Genomic DNA, 19,163 nt, shown 5'->3' with positions numbered 1-19,163 from the left:
GCATGATGTGGCTCTCACTTGAAACCACACCAAAGACTATAACTGTGGCTGGAAACTTCATTGAGCTGTTCAATGACAAAATTTTTTATATATTAAAATTCGGTATCATTCATCTATATATATAAAAAAAGCCAAAACGTGTGCGCGTGCTTTTGTATGTCCAAGAACGGCTTTTTTTTGGGGGGGGGAGTTCTCGAGAGGGTTACTATTTTGGAGAACTTTTTATATACTCCCTAGATTATAATATGTACGATCAGTGCATAGACATCGTCTCTACATTAATTTTGGGCGACTTTTATACAATTCCAATCCTTCCATGTGTGTATTTGTCATATAAATAAAGCGAAACTAATCGAATCGAATCAGTTTGCCGGCTTTCCAGCCAGGACCTTCAAAAACACATTTACCTTTGATCAATGTTGGGAAAACCCTTCATATCAGACTATTGCTATTCATTTGGGAGCTCCCCTTTCTTGAGGGGAGCTGGTTTTCCCCAACATCGTGGGGAAGCAGAATTTGGCCTGCAGTCAACCTTCATTTCTGCCACTGTGTGATTCTTAACTTATTCACTTCAAGTCAATTTTTTTAATGACATCGATAAATTTGAACGCTTTTCACTTCCTCTCGCATCTTAGCATAACAGTAAGATCTCAGCTTTTCTTTCACTTTCTTTTCCACCATCGTGTCATGGGTTCGAGCCTGCCTGCCTACCAACACTTTTTTTCCAAACACCCGGGCAACGCCGGATCCTCCCGCTAGTATACCAATAAAATCAAAGTCGATATTAATTGACAATTAATCAAGCTTCATGATTATCGGTTTTCGTAATCGAGCATGCATATGATATTTTTGCAAAATATATATACAGTAGAACCCTAGGATACGGTGGTCCTAGGATACGTTTGTTTCAGGTTACGATATGGAATACGCTGTTTTCCTGCCCCTGATTACGGTATTTACCCCACCTTACAGTGTTATTTATAATGCTCTTTGATTATATAAATGTGTATTATATACTGTACTGTACTTTGTTACTAATTTTTAATGCCGTATCTCTGCGTTCTGCTGTATAATATATATATATATATATATATATATATATATATATATATATATATATATATATATATATTAAAGCAAGAGATATAAAAATTACATATGTATAAATTGAATGAATATTTCATCTTGACTGGCGAAGCCTCATTGTGAATACTTGTAAATTTTTTTTATATAAATATAAATGTATATTTTCGATATGGACAGAAACAATTTTCTGTTAATTCGATATGGACAGAAACAATTTTCTGTTTTTGGATGAAAAATTAAATTTTTTTCCGAATAATTTAAAGTTCAACCCTTCCCCCCATGATAAGGGCACTGTATGAATTATGCTGTCTGGACCGTTAGTTCTTGGCTGGGGCACTCAGCAGGATAAGGGCCGAAACATGACAGTATTAGGACTGATGAAAATCCAAGAGGTGTCAGCACCAGGAGCCGTTGTTCTCTGCTTATCTCTGTGGCAAGCAAAGACATGTTAAAATCAACACATGAGCGACCGTTCCTTACTGCATTTTCAAACAAGATGGCAAGGAAGATAAATATGAAATCATAATATTTAATCAAGGAAGATATAACACAATTTCAACAGACATACCTTTATTTACGATTATTCTTTTTATTAGGTTAAAAGTTTGTAAATACTTGCAAAAAATTGAATTTTTATGCAATTTTTAATTGTTTTTTTTTTATTGTTATAGTGATCTTCATCTTTCTATTCCAGAGCAATTGATAAAATTGATCTGCAAGTTTGGATTCGTTACTGCTGGGCTTTCTACCAGGAAAGCTGCAGAAGAAATTTGTGCTGCCGAAGGTGAAGGAACATTTGCATACGCAGCAATCTCAAAGTGGTACAAGTGTTTCGATTCTGGCAAAATGAGTTTTGAAGATAAGCCTTGTTCAAGACAGCCATTAAAGTTAGTTGATGGAGACTTGAAAACTGGGTTGGACATTGTGCCTTCATCAAGTACTCGAGAATTAGTTGATGAACTTGGCAAATCGAAAATTCACCAACGCTTGAAGCAACTTGACTTTGTTCACAAAAAGCCACGTCAAGATCGGCATGAACTCACCCAAGCACAAGCTAACAGACTAGTTCAAATTTGTCGTCAATTGCTCAGCAATCCATTGGACAAGCATTTTTGGGAGTGCATTGTGACACCGGACGAGAAATTGATCTATCTGGTCCAGCATAATCGAGACAAGCGATGGGTTTAGAAAAGGCAAGAGACACCATCGGTTCCAAAAAAAATCGATTCGGCAAGAAAGTCATGTTGTGCGTCTGATAGGACTTTGAAGGAATTGTGCATTTTGGTTGAGAATGGTTATACCATCACTGTCAAACTTTACTGTAAGCAACTGGAGCAGGTCTACAAAAAGTTGAAGTAAAAGTTAAAGTACCTGGCTCTGATCAACCGAAAGTGTGCTTCGAATCAGCAGGACAGTGTCAAGCCACAAACTGCCAGAAAGACCAAAGACAAGTTTGAAGAGCTGGACGGCGTTGAGATTCTGCCACATCCAGCCTACAGTCCTGACTGTGCCTTTTCCGTTAAATGTAACACTTTCTGAAGGACTGCCGATTTGACTCGTTTTATGAAGTCGAGTAAGCGTGTCAAGAATTCTTTTATTCAAAGCTAATGAATGGTACTTTGACTAGATCTGAAAGCTTGCAGATCGATAGCAGAATGTTTTGGAAAATTATGGTTTTTATTTGGAGGATTAATTTTTGTTCCTTTTTTTTTGTTATTACTTGGCAAGTAAAATTGCAATTCTTTTGCAAATGTTTACAAACTTTTGGGACACTCTAATAAAAGGGGGTGTTTAGAGGAAGGGTAAAAAAAAATTAACAGAATACTCTCAAAAGAAATCAACTGCAAAAATTCTATAAAATAGACATAAAAATAGCTATTCGTTTATTACAAATTTTATTGATTCAGTGCTGTACAGTATAATGCTCAAATGGAATAAGAGAAAATGAAAGGTGTAGCAATGTTGTAAAACGTCAAAGAGACCGGTGAGATTAAAAAGTCATCCAGTTTGAAGTATCTCAAGATGTTCAGTAGCAGTAGCAGTTGCCAAGGAATAAATGTTTCCTTGGCAAAACTTTGTCCTATATACGATTTTAATCCAATCCATGAGAGAGAGAGAGAGAGAGAGAGAGAGAGAGAGAGAGAGAGAGAGAGAGAGCAATAAAGGTAGCGAATTGTAATAAAATGGTGGCTTAACAAACAGTCTAAGAACATGAATATTTCAACTGGAAGAAATCCAGCAAGGCTGATCAGGAGACATAGAAACATCATTAGGAAATACTTCAAAGCACGACTATCCCTATAACAGGCCAACATTTGGAGCATCTGACTGGAGGCAAGTGTTACAACCAATTACCAAAAATTATTCTAACACTTTACTGTCATTGCTCCTAGAAAAGTATGTACATTCTGAAAGGATTGTAAGCATGGCCATGGTTAAGTATAAATTCTAAAAAAAAAAAACATATTGGAATAAAAATGACTCAGTGAAATATGCATTTGCCTTTGTTTATTCAAAGTTGCCTGTTTCTTCGTTGATAGAAATTTGTTAATAGTTGTTGAATTTATCAATTTGCTCATTGTGGTTATTATTTGGTATTTAAAACACACAGAAACGTCAAACTAATTTTATAGAATGACTTTCTCTTTGCTATATCAATTATTTTAGAAAATTCACATCGTCTGCTGTAAAAGAGTTGATTTTTTTTTCTAACAAGGAGTCTGGTCTGTTTATAGGGATGTCCATACTTTAAGCCCTTCTTATGCTTTACAGAAATGCCACTTCAGATAGTCGCCAAATATGCATGTAACTCCTTTTTTTATTAACTAGCTGTCCCTCCCTGACACCGCCCGGGATACATTAATGTCATTTTAGTTTACATTTTTAAATATGAATAAAATAATATATAAGCCATAAAAAGATGAAACAAGATAACTTAAAATATAAGTGAGGTAACATATGTTCTTACCTTTAAGCTAAAATAGAAATCATCTCTCTCACATTTTGATTTTTTCTATCATTATTTAAAATTGTCTTCATTGTAACAATCTTCCTTGCTGGAATAATTATTTTTGGAAATAAACTGAAGCGAATTACATTTTTTAAGCGTCAAAGATATACACTATACATAATGTTAGAGCTACACAAATAATCTGTTTAAAAACTATACATTACATATTTCAGAGCTATGTCATGGTCTTATTTCCACGAGCAGACCAGGAATATTAGTGTCAATGAAACCATGGTATGCATCTAGAATATATAATGTATATATTTTTAAGTGTCAAGGATATGCCGCAAGGATAAAAAGGAAGCAGAATAAGCTAGTAAGAATCAAATATTGATTGGTTTGATGCATAGCTATTTATGTCCAACATGGAAAATCCGACAATATAACTTTATGTATTAAATTCTATGTAAAAGTCATATTCGATCTTACATTTGTAGATATCCTTCTAGTTCAGAATATAATTCAGACAGTTAGCATTTAAAATTAGAGGATGCTATTTGCACAATACAGTTCTACCATTTTTTTCGTTCTACTTTAGATTCAAAGAAACACTAATGTTTTTTTATGACAGTAATCTTTCGTCGTGGAATTTCTTCAGGCTCATTCCGTGGGTCTACCTCAGCATGAGAAGTATACATAGGTGCCAGGCTTACAGACGTCGTTTCTTTAGGCAAAATATACTGCTTCTCAGGCGACTCCTTGCTTCCAGAAGATTTTCGTCCCTTCGGATCAGAAGTCACTGAATCAAGATTTTCATAGTCACTGCATTAAAAATAAAACAAAAACGTCGATAAAAAAAGTCGGTTAAAAGTAAAATGGATTTTAAAAAAATGTATTGTGAGATTAGTAAGCAAATAATAGAATTGTGATCATAACCAGATAAATATTTCGTGCACCTACATTTATAATGATAGCCGATCATCACCCGATTCGGCACTCCTAGTTTATTGTTTTTATTTATGCTTTCTGTTATATTAAGACTTAAATATTAAGAATTTAGTAAGTTCATTCAACGTTTTTAATTGTATATAATCTTGCCATTTTTAATTACCATATTACGTATATGTTTCTCTCCCACCCCTTCTTGAATGCATCCCTAGGCGGTGTATACAAGTCTATTTTTTATTGATTTATTAACATTTATTATTATATATCAATTTTCGTGTCATAACTGTTGAATTTATCTTTCCCTAGTGATTGTTGAGCATAATTTGAGCTTGTTTTGTTGGGTAGATTTCTTACTCTTGTAATGGAATAATGTTGCTTGTTTCTTTTAAATCAAATGGAAATAATCATTTTGAGATACGATTATTCCGAGATACGTCAGAATTATGGAACAAATTGAATTCATATCAAACTAGAATTGGTTCAGTAAACCAATAGCTCAAAAAATGTTACTTGATACCACCTTAAGTAAGGAAATGGTACAGCATCATAAGGAAAGGATCTAGAGGAAATGGATGCAGTATTTAATGAAAAGATAGAATTCAGGTTGATTTTATCTTTTTTTTTTACTCAAAATATTTTTAGATCCTAGAAAAAAAAATCCTTAATAATTGCTCCCAAAAAGTTGTATTGGAGCATGTATGCTAATGTAAGGTATAGTTCATAAATGTATGGCTGTTCGTATTATGTATGGCTGTTCCTAATATGTATGGATGTTGATAATATGTATAGATGTTCATAATATGTATGGATGTTCATTATATGCATGGATGTTCATAATATGTATGCATGTAAATAATATATATGGATGTTAATAATATGTATGTATGTATGTTGATAATATGCATGGATATTCATTATATGCATGGATGTTCATATTATGTATGGATGTTCATAATATGTATGGAGGTTATATAATATGCATGGACGTTCATATTATGTATGGATGTGTATAATATATTTGGATGTTAATAATATGTATGGATGTTAATAATATGTATGGATGTTCATTATATGCATGGATGTTCATTATATGTATGGATCTTCATAATATGTATGGATGTTCATAATATGTAAGGATATTAATATTATGTATGGATGTTAATAATATTATGGATGTTTATAATATGTATGGATGTTCATAATATGTATGGATGTTAAAAATATGTATGGATGTTATTAATGTGTATGGATGTTCATAATATGCATGGATGTTAATAATATGTATGGATGTTAATAATATTATGGATGTTCATAATATGTATGGATGTTAGTACTATGTTTGCATGTTAATAATATGTATTGATGTTAATAATATGTATGTATGATAATATGTATGGATATTAATAATATGGATGGGTGTTAATAATATGTATGGATGTTCATAATATGCATGGATGTTCATAATATGTATACCCATACATATTATGAACATCCATGCATATTATGAACATCCATAGATATTATTAACATTCATATATATTATTAACATAATAATGTATGGATAACATAGTATGTATGGATGTTCATAATATGTATGCGTGTTAATAATATATATGAATGTTAATAATATCTATGGATGTTAATAATATGTTTGGATTTTAATAATATGTATGGATGTTAATAATATGTATGTGTGTTAATAATATGTATGGATGTTAATAATATGTATGGGTGTTAATAATATTATGAATGTTAATAATATGTATGGATGTTAATTATATGTATGGATATTCATAACATATATAGTTGTTCATACTATGTATGTATTTTAATAATATGTATGGATGTTAATTATATGTATGGATGTTAATAATATGTGTGGATGTTAATAATATGTGTGGGTGTTTATAATATATATGGGTGTTAATAATATGTATGCATGTTCATAATATGCATGGATGTTCATAATATGTATGGATTTTCATAATATGTATGGATGTAAATAATATGTATGTGTTTTAATAATATGTATGGATTTTAATAATATGTATGGATGTTAATAATATGTATGGATCTTAATAATATGTTTGGATGTTCATAATATGTATGGATTTTCATAATATGTATGGATTTTCATAATATGTATGGATGTTAATATTATGTATGGATGTTAATAATATGTTTGGATGTTAATAATATGTATGGATGTTTATAATATGTATGGATGTTAATAATATGTGTGGATGTTAATAATATGTATGGATGTTAATAATATGTTTTGATGTTAATAATATGTTTGGATGTTAATAATATGTTTTGATGTTAATAATATGTTTGGATGTTAATAATATGTTTTGATATTAATAATATGTATGGATGTTAATAATATGTATGAATGTTAATAATATGTTTGGATGTAAATAATATATATGTGTTTTAATAATATGTATGGATTTTAATAATATGTATGGATGTTAATAATATGTTTTGATGTTTATAATATGCATGGATGTGTATAATATGTGTGGATGTTAATAATATGTATGGATGTTAATAATATTATGGATGTTCATAATATGTATGGATGTTAATAATATGTATGGATGTTAATTATATGTTTGGATGCTAATTATATGTTTAGCTGTTAATAATATATTTGGATGTTAATAATATGTATGGATGTTAAAAATATGTATGGATGTTAATAATATGTTTGGATGTTAATAATATGTATGGATGTTAATAATATGTATGAATGTTAATAATATGTTTGGCTGTTAATAATATCTTTTGATGTTTATAATATGCATGAATGTGTATAATATGTGTGGATGTTAATAATATGTATGGATGTTAATAATATTATGGATGTTCATAATATGTATGGATGTTAATAATATGTATGGATGTTAATTATATGTTTGGATGCTAATTATATGTTTAGCTGTTAATAATATATTTGGATGTTAATAATATGTATGGATGTTAAAAATATGTATGGATGTTAATAATATGTTTGGATGTTAATAATATGTAGGATGTTTATAATATGCATGGATGTGTATGTGTGGACGTAAATAATATGTATGAATGCTAATAATATTATGGATGTTCATATTATGTATGGATGTTTATAATATGTATGGATGTTTATATGTATTGATGTTCATAATATGTATGGATGTTCATAATATGTATGGATGTTAATAATATGTATGTGTTTTAATAATATGTATGGATATTAATAATATGTATGGATGTTAATTATACGTTTGGATGTTAATAATATGTTGGATGTTAATAATATGTTTAGCAGTTAATAATATGTTTGGATGTTAATGATATGTATAGATGTTAATAATATGTATGTTCATAATATGTATGAATGTTAATAATATGTATGGATTTTAATAATATTATGGATGTTAATAATATGTATGGATGTTAATAATATGGATGGATGTTAATAATATGGATGGATGTTAATAATATTTATGTTCATAATATGTATGGATGGTTATAATATGTATGGATGGTCATAATGTGTATGGATGTTATATAATATGCATGAATGCTCGTATTATGTATGGATGTTCATAATACATACGGATGTTTATAATATGTATGGATGTTAATAATATTCATGCATATTCATAATATCGTAGCGACTTGCCACAAACATTAAAAGTGGCTGAACCAGTAGCATTCTAGTTGCGCGCACATCTATTATATACACTCATGCAAATTCTGCAGGGTTTAAAACTAAGATTCTGTCTGTTCTCACCGATGTAATTTAATGCACTCAACATGACAAATGTGTTCACTTTTCATCCTATCGGGTTCAAAGAAAGCAATTTTTAAAAGATTTTTCTAACAGCTTTTAGTCGGAGGCGGTCTGTCACCTATAAAAAGGGCACTGCATACCAAACCTAGACAGTGGAAGTCAAGCCAGCATGCTGTAATCACCACTGACTGTGTCGAGGTCTGACATTATACCACCGACATAATTTCACGTGAATCACGCATCTAAATTCTCCACATGGAAGTACCAGATCAGTGAGAATTAATATTTTTCCTTCTTGCTAAATTTTTTCTCAAATTAACATCAGAATCACACTGGATTAACAATACTGAACTAACTAATATAACGGATTTTAATACCGTTTTGAAGAGACAAAAAATAAATATTTTATATCAGAAAATCATTTTGCACACTTTACACTTGAAGCTTATAGTTCTTTCTGGATTAATTCGCAAAAGAAAATATATAACCTTGTATTACATCAGATATATTCATGAAACTAATGAAAATAACAAACTTTATTTTGCTTTACCTAAAAAAAAAGAAATAACATGTATTCTGCAAAAATTACATTCTGCCTCAGTCAGAGAAAGAGTTCTCTCTCTTGCTCTTTATTGCACATTTTAATCTAAACCTTATTAGACTGTTTTAATATATATATATATATATATATATATATATATATATATATATATATATATATATATATATATATATATATAAATATATATAAGTTTTAAAAGCCAAAAACAATGCGAAAAAGACCAGAATCATGAGAGTAAAGAAAAGAAAAGCAAATAAATGTGTAGACGAGTGGGTTTGAGAAGAGAAATATCTAACTGTTTATTCATCTATCATTCCTCACCTCGATGTATAATTATTTTATAACCAAGTTGCTGGTATGTCCAGTGTATATAAAGTCCGTTGGTAGTATGGCACTTTCACCAACGGACTTTATATACACCGGACATACCAGACACGTGATACAACTTATTAGATTTATGAATTAGCTCATTTTGTTTCTTATTATTTGGAAATCAAGGGACACACCTACTTCGTCTTGTGTTTCCAATTCCAAAAGCACCAGGCTATTAGCAGACCGACTATAATTCCTGCTAAAATTGACAACAAGATAACAAACAGAAGCATCACTGCTAAACCTGAAAGAAAAAGAAAAACAAGTTTGAATATAAGACTCAAAATTAATACATCCCTAATTTAGGTAATTAAACATTCTTTATTCAAAATATATTTAAAATATTGGAATAGAAAATTCTGATAATCTTTATTATAGTCTTGCAGGATGGTGATACTAAAGACAAATGCACTGGTGTAGCAGCCGAAACTTGCTACAATCACAGGCAGGAGCTAATTCTCGTAGCTCGAGATTTGAAATCCATTTTCTCCCTGGCTTGTCCAATCACATGCCAGCTCTCAATCATGTGACTGAGTAGATAAAAGGCGAAATCACAAACCCTCTGTCTCTCTTACACTTTTTCCTCCTGTCTTCAGCTGGCAGCAAACTTTAGCCTAAGGCCTTGGCTCCAGGCTGAACATGAGTATAACAAGTTAACATGGCGACTTTCTAACTCCCATATGTTTCCATGTGTGGTACCCACACGAACTTTCTTTATCATGCTACAGAACTGTTCTTGTCAATAAATCGACACACACACACACACACACACACACACACACACACACACACACACACACACACACACAAACACACACATGAAAACACGCAAATACGCTAAAAACTTTGCCCTTTCTTTCTCCTTTAACCAGCCTCCTTCTTCCTAACGACTACTAGCTATAAACATTTGTAAATGGAACCATTCTCTCCTCTATAAAACGGCAAAATATTAAATCTATCTTTACACGAGAACACTTCCACCTCCTAACCCATTTCTCTCTTGTACATGCTAATAACGAGGATGACAAATAAAGTTGTTTATTAAATATTCAAATGAGACTTCTTTTCTTTCAGTCTATTATGACCATTTGCTAAGATACCATTTATTCAAGTTTCAAGGTCAAAAATCATCAAAGCACAAGCAAAACGACGAATGAACATAAATACATACATACATACATACATACATACATACATACATACCTACCTACATATATGCATAGATTTCTCGTATTTTATATATATATATATATATATATATATATATATATATATATATATATATATATAAAGGGTTCATACACATACACATATAGAGAAATAAAAAGGAACAAATACTTATTCCATTATTCTTATCACATACACGTGTATATGTATATATAGACACATTTATATACAGGGTGGAACGATAAATTTGTCGCCCTAAAGAAAACGACACTACAGCTTTATTGAAAAATCAATTCAGGCAACTATAGTAGAGCTGACATCTATTCAATGTAGCCGCCTTCGGCCTCAGTTATCACCTCGATACGGGTCCAGAACTGGAAGCATGCCTTTTCCACAAGCGCTGGTGAAAGCTTGGTGAATACTTAGCAGATGACAGTGATCAGGCTGGCTTTTGTGTTGTGGGAGGTTATGTTGGTGATCTTCTCGATGTATGACCAAACCAAGTAGTTTAGTCGGTTGAGGTCGAGAGAGGAGGTTGGGGGGAGGGGCTAGTGAAAAAAGGGTACAAAATCGTAGCACTCCTTTTGAAGCCAAGCCTGGGTCTCTTTGGACTTGTGGGCCAGTACTGAATTCTGCTGTCACACCTGAGGTTTGCCAGTGGCCACCTGATTGCACCAGGGGATCACCACACTCTTCAGCATATTCAGGTAGACTTTGGAGTTGATTTTAAAGCCGACTTTGAAGATTTGAGGTGGCATAATGTGGCCCCCACTTGAAACCATGCCAAAGACCATAACCGTGGCTGGAGACTTTGTTGAGTTGTGCTCTTAAGCGTTGAACCATCCGGATTTGCATTTTGAGGATGCTGGCAAATGTCCTGTTGTCATAACTTGGACTGGTAGAGAGCATAAGTTATACAGCAACGTATCTCTGATCTCACTCATTAAACATTGTGTCACTTTCAGACATGATAGAAGGCTCCTATCACTCTTGGGATTTGTACACAACTGACCAACTAGTAGATGGTCTGCAACAAAAAAAGAAAACCGGTTTTCATCAAACGGAAATGAAATCATGTTGTCTTTTCATTCCACCTTGTATGTGTACCTATATATTTACTAATACCGAATGTAATTATCGTTAAAAAATGAACAACAAAAAGAATTGGCACAACTTTGGTGCAATAAGAATAGCACATAATTTCAACTGGAGCCTCATAGCATAATGGTATACATACTCAATCATAATACCTATGGTTCAAGGTTTGATCTCTAGAACAGTAAAACAATACTGATGAACCGTAGTACAGTAAAATACGTGTATGTAAATAACTGTGTGTGTATATATATATATATATATATATATATATATATATATATATATATATATCATAATTTAGGAATTTAAAATTTGTGATTTGAAAAAGTTAAATTTCAAATATAGAAATTTTATTGTATGCAAGACAAAGAATAGAGTATAGTAAAATATATTTCCTTAACCCATGAGTTTTTGATGTTTATACATCTCCTCGGAGGAAAAATATTAGCAAATATTATAAAAGGTTTGCACCTAATTTGCTAAAGGTAATAAACATAGAAAATTAAGTTAAATGTTTTTAAAGTTTTTAAATCATTTTAGTTACATAGAATAAGGGAAATTGGATATTGATGCAGCAAAAAAAAAAAAAAAGAATATTGAACTTCAAATCGAAAGTGTATGCTAAATCCTGTAATGGAAGCTCTTGATATTCGGCAGGTAAAAAAATCCAACGTGTATTGTAATAAATCCAAGGAAGCTGGTAACAATCCAATATATACATATTTCCATAGTTTTTTGATTGGATATCCGGCAAATCTTTGATTATATCAATCCGGTAAAAAAATTTCATATATCAGTTTAAAAATTCAGTTCAAGTTTTCAATCAATTTGTGAATAAAAACCAAAAGATATCCGTAGACAGGCAAATAAAATTAAATTAAAATTAAATGAAAATAATTAGATAAAAGAATTGCTTATAAAACCAAAGCAAAATAGTCTTTAAAAATCAGATGCAATTTTTGTTATCAAGATTATATTTGCAAGTCAGCACAAGTGAAAATGTTATATATATATATATATATATATATATATATATATATATATATATATATATATATATAGAGATATGTATATATATATATATATATATATATATATATATATATATATATATATATATATATATATATTATCACAGTTATCTTTTGTCAGGGTCAATCGTAACAAAGGTATGCTAAACATGATATGTGAAGAAGGTGGTAACAACATACGGATTTACTAAAGAAAAAGCAATAAAGAACATGTATTGTCGGGATAAACAACTACAAAGAGATATTTAATAAATGATGTACAAATTAATATGAATTACTTAGTCATTTATTTGCTGGAAGCCTGATTCTATGTCCAAAGAGGGATCTGATAGGAATGGTGTGAAGGCATACCAAGATGGCAGACCAGGCAGACTATCTCCACCGGGCTTGAAACACACCCAAGAAAGAGATAGATATCACATTTGTAATTTCGTACATGTGTGGAATTTAATTTGGTTTCCGGAAGTAGAAGAGTGCATTCTCTAGTTGTTTAGTATAATTAAAGGAAGATAATTTGGATATGGTTCAAGAGAAATAAATCCAGAATAATCTGTGGAAACATATCTTATAACTAGCAAAGATACCCGTGCTTCGCACGGAGCTTTGTTGCGCACTCGGGTACCAAAATCTGTGGGCACCTTTCCAGTAAGTTGATGTTGTAAGAGCAACGATTGCATAAGGTGATTAACATTTTAACTACCTCTTGTAGTGACTGAAATTCAATCAGGAACTTCACAAAACATTTTCATCAAAAAGGAAGGTTACTTGATGTTACATAGTAAATTTTTCATTGAAGTAATTTTCAACTCTTGCTTAAATTTTATCTTGCACATTCAATACTAAAAACTTACCACAATCAGATCATGTCAGTTTTTCCTCATATCCATTTCTCGAACTTTTCACTGAAGAGCCTGAGGGTAAACTACATTTCTGCTGCTTTGATTTGGAGCCAGAATGTAGAGTTTTTCTGAACTTCCTGTCCGGCTGATGGAGACGTAGAACATACCGTGACTGAAGCAGTCTGATGTCAAGTCTACGCCAATGGTGTTAAATGTCTGACCTTGACTTTTGTTTATGCTCATTGCAAAACACACCTTCACAGGAAATTGGAGTCTCCGGAATTTAAATGGAAGTTCTGAGTCCGATGGAACTAAGGGGATCCTTGGCAGTAGAACGGTTTCGCCTTTGTAGGGACCACAGGAAATGGTGGCCTCAAGTACATTGGTGTGCAATCTGGTGATAACACCTCTGGTTCCGTTTGTTGTTTTTGGCGGTTCCAAGGATCGAAGAATCATGATTGGCGATCCAATTTTGAGATTTAAAATGTGTGGAGGCATTCCAGATATCTCCAAAGAGTTTAAAAACTCCACAGGGTAGTGAACAGCTTCATATTCATTAGTAGCCGAATCAACTGACTTGTATTGCTTTGTGTCTCCTGGAAATTCATTCATTATTGAATTGTTCAAATGATTCACATTGCTGTTTAATGGCGAAATAATAGCCCTCTCAGCAAGCCAATCCGGTGATTTTCCATTGTTTTGCAGGTCTGGGTACACTTTGTCTTTCAGTTGCTTCTGATTACCGACACATTTACCAAGCGCAGTTGGAATCTTAATTGTGTCAGGTGAAGAAGTGATAGGAAACTGACCATTACCGATTTGGAGAAGCAATTTTGAGAAGTCTGCTGTAGCTGTGTTATCAGAGATATAGGCTCTCATATTAGTAGTCAGTCTCTTCACTATAACGTGCCTCCAGAGATAGGATTGTTTCAAACTTGCATTGACAATGTTAGCCCTTGTGCGATTTTTAACCACTGGGAGGATTTGACGGAAATCACCGCAAAATAAGGTTGAAATGCCACCCATGGGATTCTTGTTTCCTGTGATGTCTTGCAGTGTTCGGTCAATTGCTTCATAAGCACTCTTGTGCGTCATTGGGGCTTCGTCTACAATGATTGCAGAGGTGTCTCTAATTACATTTGCCAAGGCTGAGTTACCAGTAATTTTGAAAACTGGCTGATCCATTCGATGAGTATCCAAGGGTACTTTAAAAGTGCTGTGAAGAGTGCGGCCACCTTGTAGTAGAGTAGCAGCAATGCCACTGGATGCTGTTGCAAGCACAATCTTTCTCATGGATCTAATCTTTGCAAGGATCAAATTGATTACAAAAGTCTTGCCCGTACCACCTGGAGCATCAAGAAACATCATGTTTTTGTTCATTTCACCTTGTGCTTCCAACATTGCCATGAATGAATTGTAAACTTCTCTTTGAGAATCGGTCAGTTTTTCTTGCATATTTTTTGCTTGTAGGGAAAGTTCTTCAAGATTATAAGTAACTTCACGTTGATACTCTCTCGCGAGTCTTTCATCTCTCCCTTGCGTTGGTGCAGGTAATCCATAGCTTGCCAATGGTTGACCGCACATAAGGAGAACTTTTTCTTCAATTAGACAAAGAGTTTTATTGTAGATGTCCTCATTAAAATCTGCTTCTGGATTGTTAACTTCTTGCCTGTATCTGTGAAGAATGTCTTCAGATATTACATCACGAAAAGCCATCCAGATCTCAAGAGGATTTCTTGGCTCACAGGCTGTTAAAATTATCACAAATAGGCTTCGCAAATTTGAAGGTGATTGAGTGGCACTTGCCTCTCCTACTGCTTGATGCAAGTGATGGTCATTTTCTAGAAGGCCTCGAGCAAGGCACGCTGCTCTGTATGTTTCAAACACCTGACCATTGTATGCTCGCAAATTTTGAAATGAAGTTGGACCAGCAACCTCATTGAGCAACAGGCGTAAGAAATAACACTCCCCTGCTTTTGGACTAATCGTGTAGATTCTCCCAATGCATGGTGCCTTCCATACATCATCATTTTCAGTACCTTCAACTTGTACCCCACGCATTCTTCTCATCCATTTCTTTGTCGATTTGTTCCAAGTGTAAAACTCAGGGACTTCTACGTATTTGAGACCCCTTGCAAAGTCATCCTCATGGCAGAGTTGAAAAAATGGTGTCAAAGTTGTGGCAGGCGGTGGACCTTGGGCTCGTTCCAGAGCAGTATCAGCTGAGAACATGACATGCTGCCCATTTTCAAGATGAACAGAAAGTTGTACAATTGGGGGGAAATGTTCATGGATGGGATGTTCCAATATCCTCCAGGCCGCCTCTGAACTGCCGACATACCTTGCATTCTGGAACTGCTGGATCTCATCCACAATGTGACTTTGTACTTGGCCTTGTTGGTTAGCTGCTCCATCAGTTCTTTGTAGTTCAAACACTGCTTGATCACATCCTTTATTCACGTATTTGAGGACATATTTGATGCTTTAGATCGAGCTGCAAATTTCTACGTTAATGTGAGCGTTGAACTGCTGAAGGAGGACCTTGTTGTACGGAACAATCCACTGGTTTGTTATTTCTTGATTAACATACCGACCATTTCTCTTCATCCTTATTGTACCAGTCTGGCCTCCATCTTCTGGTTTTCTTCGCCTGTACTTGGGGTAAGAGTCTTGGCCTTGCTCGGTACACTGAAGAAATTCTTTTGGGTATTTTTTGGAACATTTGTTGTCAATCGTACATGGACAATTTGGATTAAATGGTCCACAAGGTCCATGCACCATATGTGCCATCACTTTAGCATGAAGATCAGGATCTTCCTCTTTGTCAGGGATCTCTGCAGATATGCAGAGATCCATTTTTTCTGGTAGAAGTTTGTCCTCTGGGGCCTGCCAGGTGAGGATGTGTGCATGCGGCAGTCCTCTTTTTTGATATTCAATACTGTACAGGAAAGCCCTCAACCTGCCAAATCCTCCCTTTTTAATAAATTCAAGTAACTTTTTTAGCTTCTGCCTGAAAACCCTGGCAACAATATCTGGACGATCCTGAGGGTCTTGCCCTTGAAGACAATTTTCTGTAATTTCTGTCCACTTTGGATTTGTTGTGAACGTGATGAAGAGGTCGGCTCGGCCCATTCGCCGAACATATGCCATGGCATCACTTTGACGCTCAAACATGTATCGAGGGCCTCCTGTATAAGTTGCCGGAAGAACAACTCGTTGACCAAACTGTTCTGGATTCCCATCCTCCCTAAGAATTGAATCTCTCAAGTTGCTATAATTGTCAGCTCTCAGGGTCTGTTGCTCACGCCTCAGGAACTGTAAACGTTCTGTTTCAATCTTGCAGTACACATCCACCAGCCATTGTTGAAATAGCCTTCGGTACCAGAGAAAATAGTTTCCAGGCCGAGTCATTAAATGGTATGAATAAAATTGCTGTTGGGTAACTTTTCGCCCATTGGATGCCTTCATGTAGATGTTGTAAGATGGAGAACCATAGGGGTACATTAACGGGTACATTAAAGTATCGTAGAGGGGATGTAGTTCGGAGATCCATTTTAATGTATCATTTCTAAAACGCAAGACAATATCCCGGTTAGCTGTTGGTTCATTCTCCATTAATATTCCAATCTCATACGTTGTTGTTGGAGCATTGAATCGCCGTGGATGCTCTTCTTGCGGCCTTCGGTCTTCCCTTATGACAACTTTATGTTCTACCAAGTGTTCTTCTTCAATCCTCTCCTTTGTTGTTTTCAGCTGACAAATGAAGCTGTTGTTCTCATGTAAAAATTCAGTCAGACTTTGGAGAATGTCTCTATTGAGTCTACTGTCACGTCCCCGATTATGTAGTTCCTCTTCCAGACTATCCAAGAAGTAGACTTGAATAAACTTTGCTGTTTCATCTTCAGGTGGTAAAAGACTCCCAATCTGGTGGCAAACCTGGCCTCGAATTCTAAAAGAAGGATTCCACCCATGTACTGCCACAATTTTGTGACCAAATGATGTCATTGCAAAACAATTGTTATAACTGCGTAGATTTTGCAGAAAATCTTTAGAGATGGGACCATTGCCGGAGAGCAAATCTTGAAGCAACTGAGGCAGTGGTGGAAAGCTATCAAGCACAACTTTGCCAGAAGAACAACAACAACCAGGGGTTTCTCCTTTAAATTTTACAGCTGAGCAATGTTGACATACTTTGTCCATTTTTCCTATATCAGCTGTAGTGAGAGAGTCATTTTTGTTGTAGAGCAATCCTTTTCTATTGCAGTGTTCTATTTCATGGTGTCTCAAAGCAGTCATTCGTTGTCTAGCTGCCTCGTTTTCTGTCAATTGCTGGGGCAAAGTCATACTCTCTCTCCATGCAGCCTCTCGTTGTTGCCCTTGGTATAGGCGAAAGCTTCGTTGGGTTTCCGATTCATTCTGATGTCGTTGAGCCACTCTCAACTGACCTTGTGTACGTCTACTTACCTCATATAATTCATTCGATCGTAATATTGCTTCTCTTTCCAGTGCATATCTTTGCCTTTCTTGAATTTCATCTTGTGATGAATTTAACCGCCTTACAGCATGTCTAGTTCTGTCAGCTTCACGTTGGGTTTCTCTTTCCAAATCTGACAGTCTTGCTCTCCTTTCTCTTTGACGTATCCTGTTAAGTTCTAGACGTCTTTCTCTATCTGAATTGTTTTCATTGGAGCGAACTGCAGCAACTCTTAGTCTATTAGCTTCCAATCTTTCCATTCTTTCTTCCTCACTTTCGTTTCTACTTCGTTTGGGTGGCATAATTTCGGTTTTAAACGGAATTGTTTAACGATATTAATGATTGTAAATTAATTAAGCGTAAAGGAAATGTATACTAACTGAAATGGACGAACTATAAATAATATTTCTGAATAGTACAATTATAAACAATTATATTGTACCTATTTACTATGCCTCCCCACGGGACAGAGTTAGACACCAGGGTCGTTTTTTAACGTGGAGAAAAGGTACAAAAATAAAAATTGTCTCAGTCGTGAAGGATTTCTCCTCCACCGAAAGAGAACAAGAAAATGAAGTGCAGCATCTGAAGAACAGATACTACACTTTGATCTTGACCAAAAGGAATGAATAAAAGCGACCTACGTGTGACTCATTACTTCCGGGTGTAAACGTCACAGTCTAAAAGTAATAATTAAAAAAAAAAAGTAAATGTAAAATAAATGTAATACCAACTTAGGTTAACTAAGTAAACAGTACAATTAAAACAGTTCTATTAAAACAAATAATTACTAAGATCTAGGTAATTGTTAGTCTCATTGTTATGGTTTTAAAGAAAAAAATGTGTAAAAAA

At 33.8% G+C, this 19,163-nt stretch overlaps 1 protein-coding gene across 4 annotated transcripts in view; it reads right to left on the bottom strand.

The window, feature by feature from the left end:
• Positions 1–2,964: 2,964 nt before the first annotated feature.
• Positions 2,965–19,163, bottom strand: part of LOC145303512 (sushi, nidogen and EGF-like domain-containing protein 1) — a 77,869-nt gene continuing 61,670 nt past the window's right edge. For 2 of the 4 annotated variants that reach the window (XM_080144947.1, XM_080144946.1), the window contains exons 6-7: positions 9,841–9,946; positions 2,965–4,858 (exon numbers count right to left, since the gene is read on the bottom strand). In XM_080144947.1, coding sequence (XP_080001073.1) covers positions 4,648–4,858; positions 9,841–9,946 — 317 coding nt within the window. In that variant the 3' untranslated portion in view covers positions 2,965–4,647. Of the gene's footprint in view, positions 4,859–9,836; positions 9,947–19,163 lie in introns of all 4 variants that reach the window. The other 2 variants (XM_080144948.1, XM_080144949.1) reach the window with 1 other exon arrangement.

This window comes from Euprymna scolopes, chromosome 19, assembly GCF_053919585.1.
Source record: "Euprymna scolopes isolate OS-2025 chromosome 19, ASM5391958v1, whole genome shotgun sequence".
Taxonomy (NCBI): Eukaryota; Metazoa; Mollusca; class Cephalopoda; order Sepiida; family Sepiolidae; genus Euprymna; species Euprymna scolopes.
The sequence above is the reverse complement of the archived record's forward strand: the minus strand, read 5'-3'. Positions and strand labels throughout refer to the sequence as shown.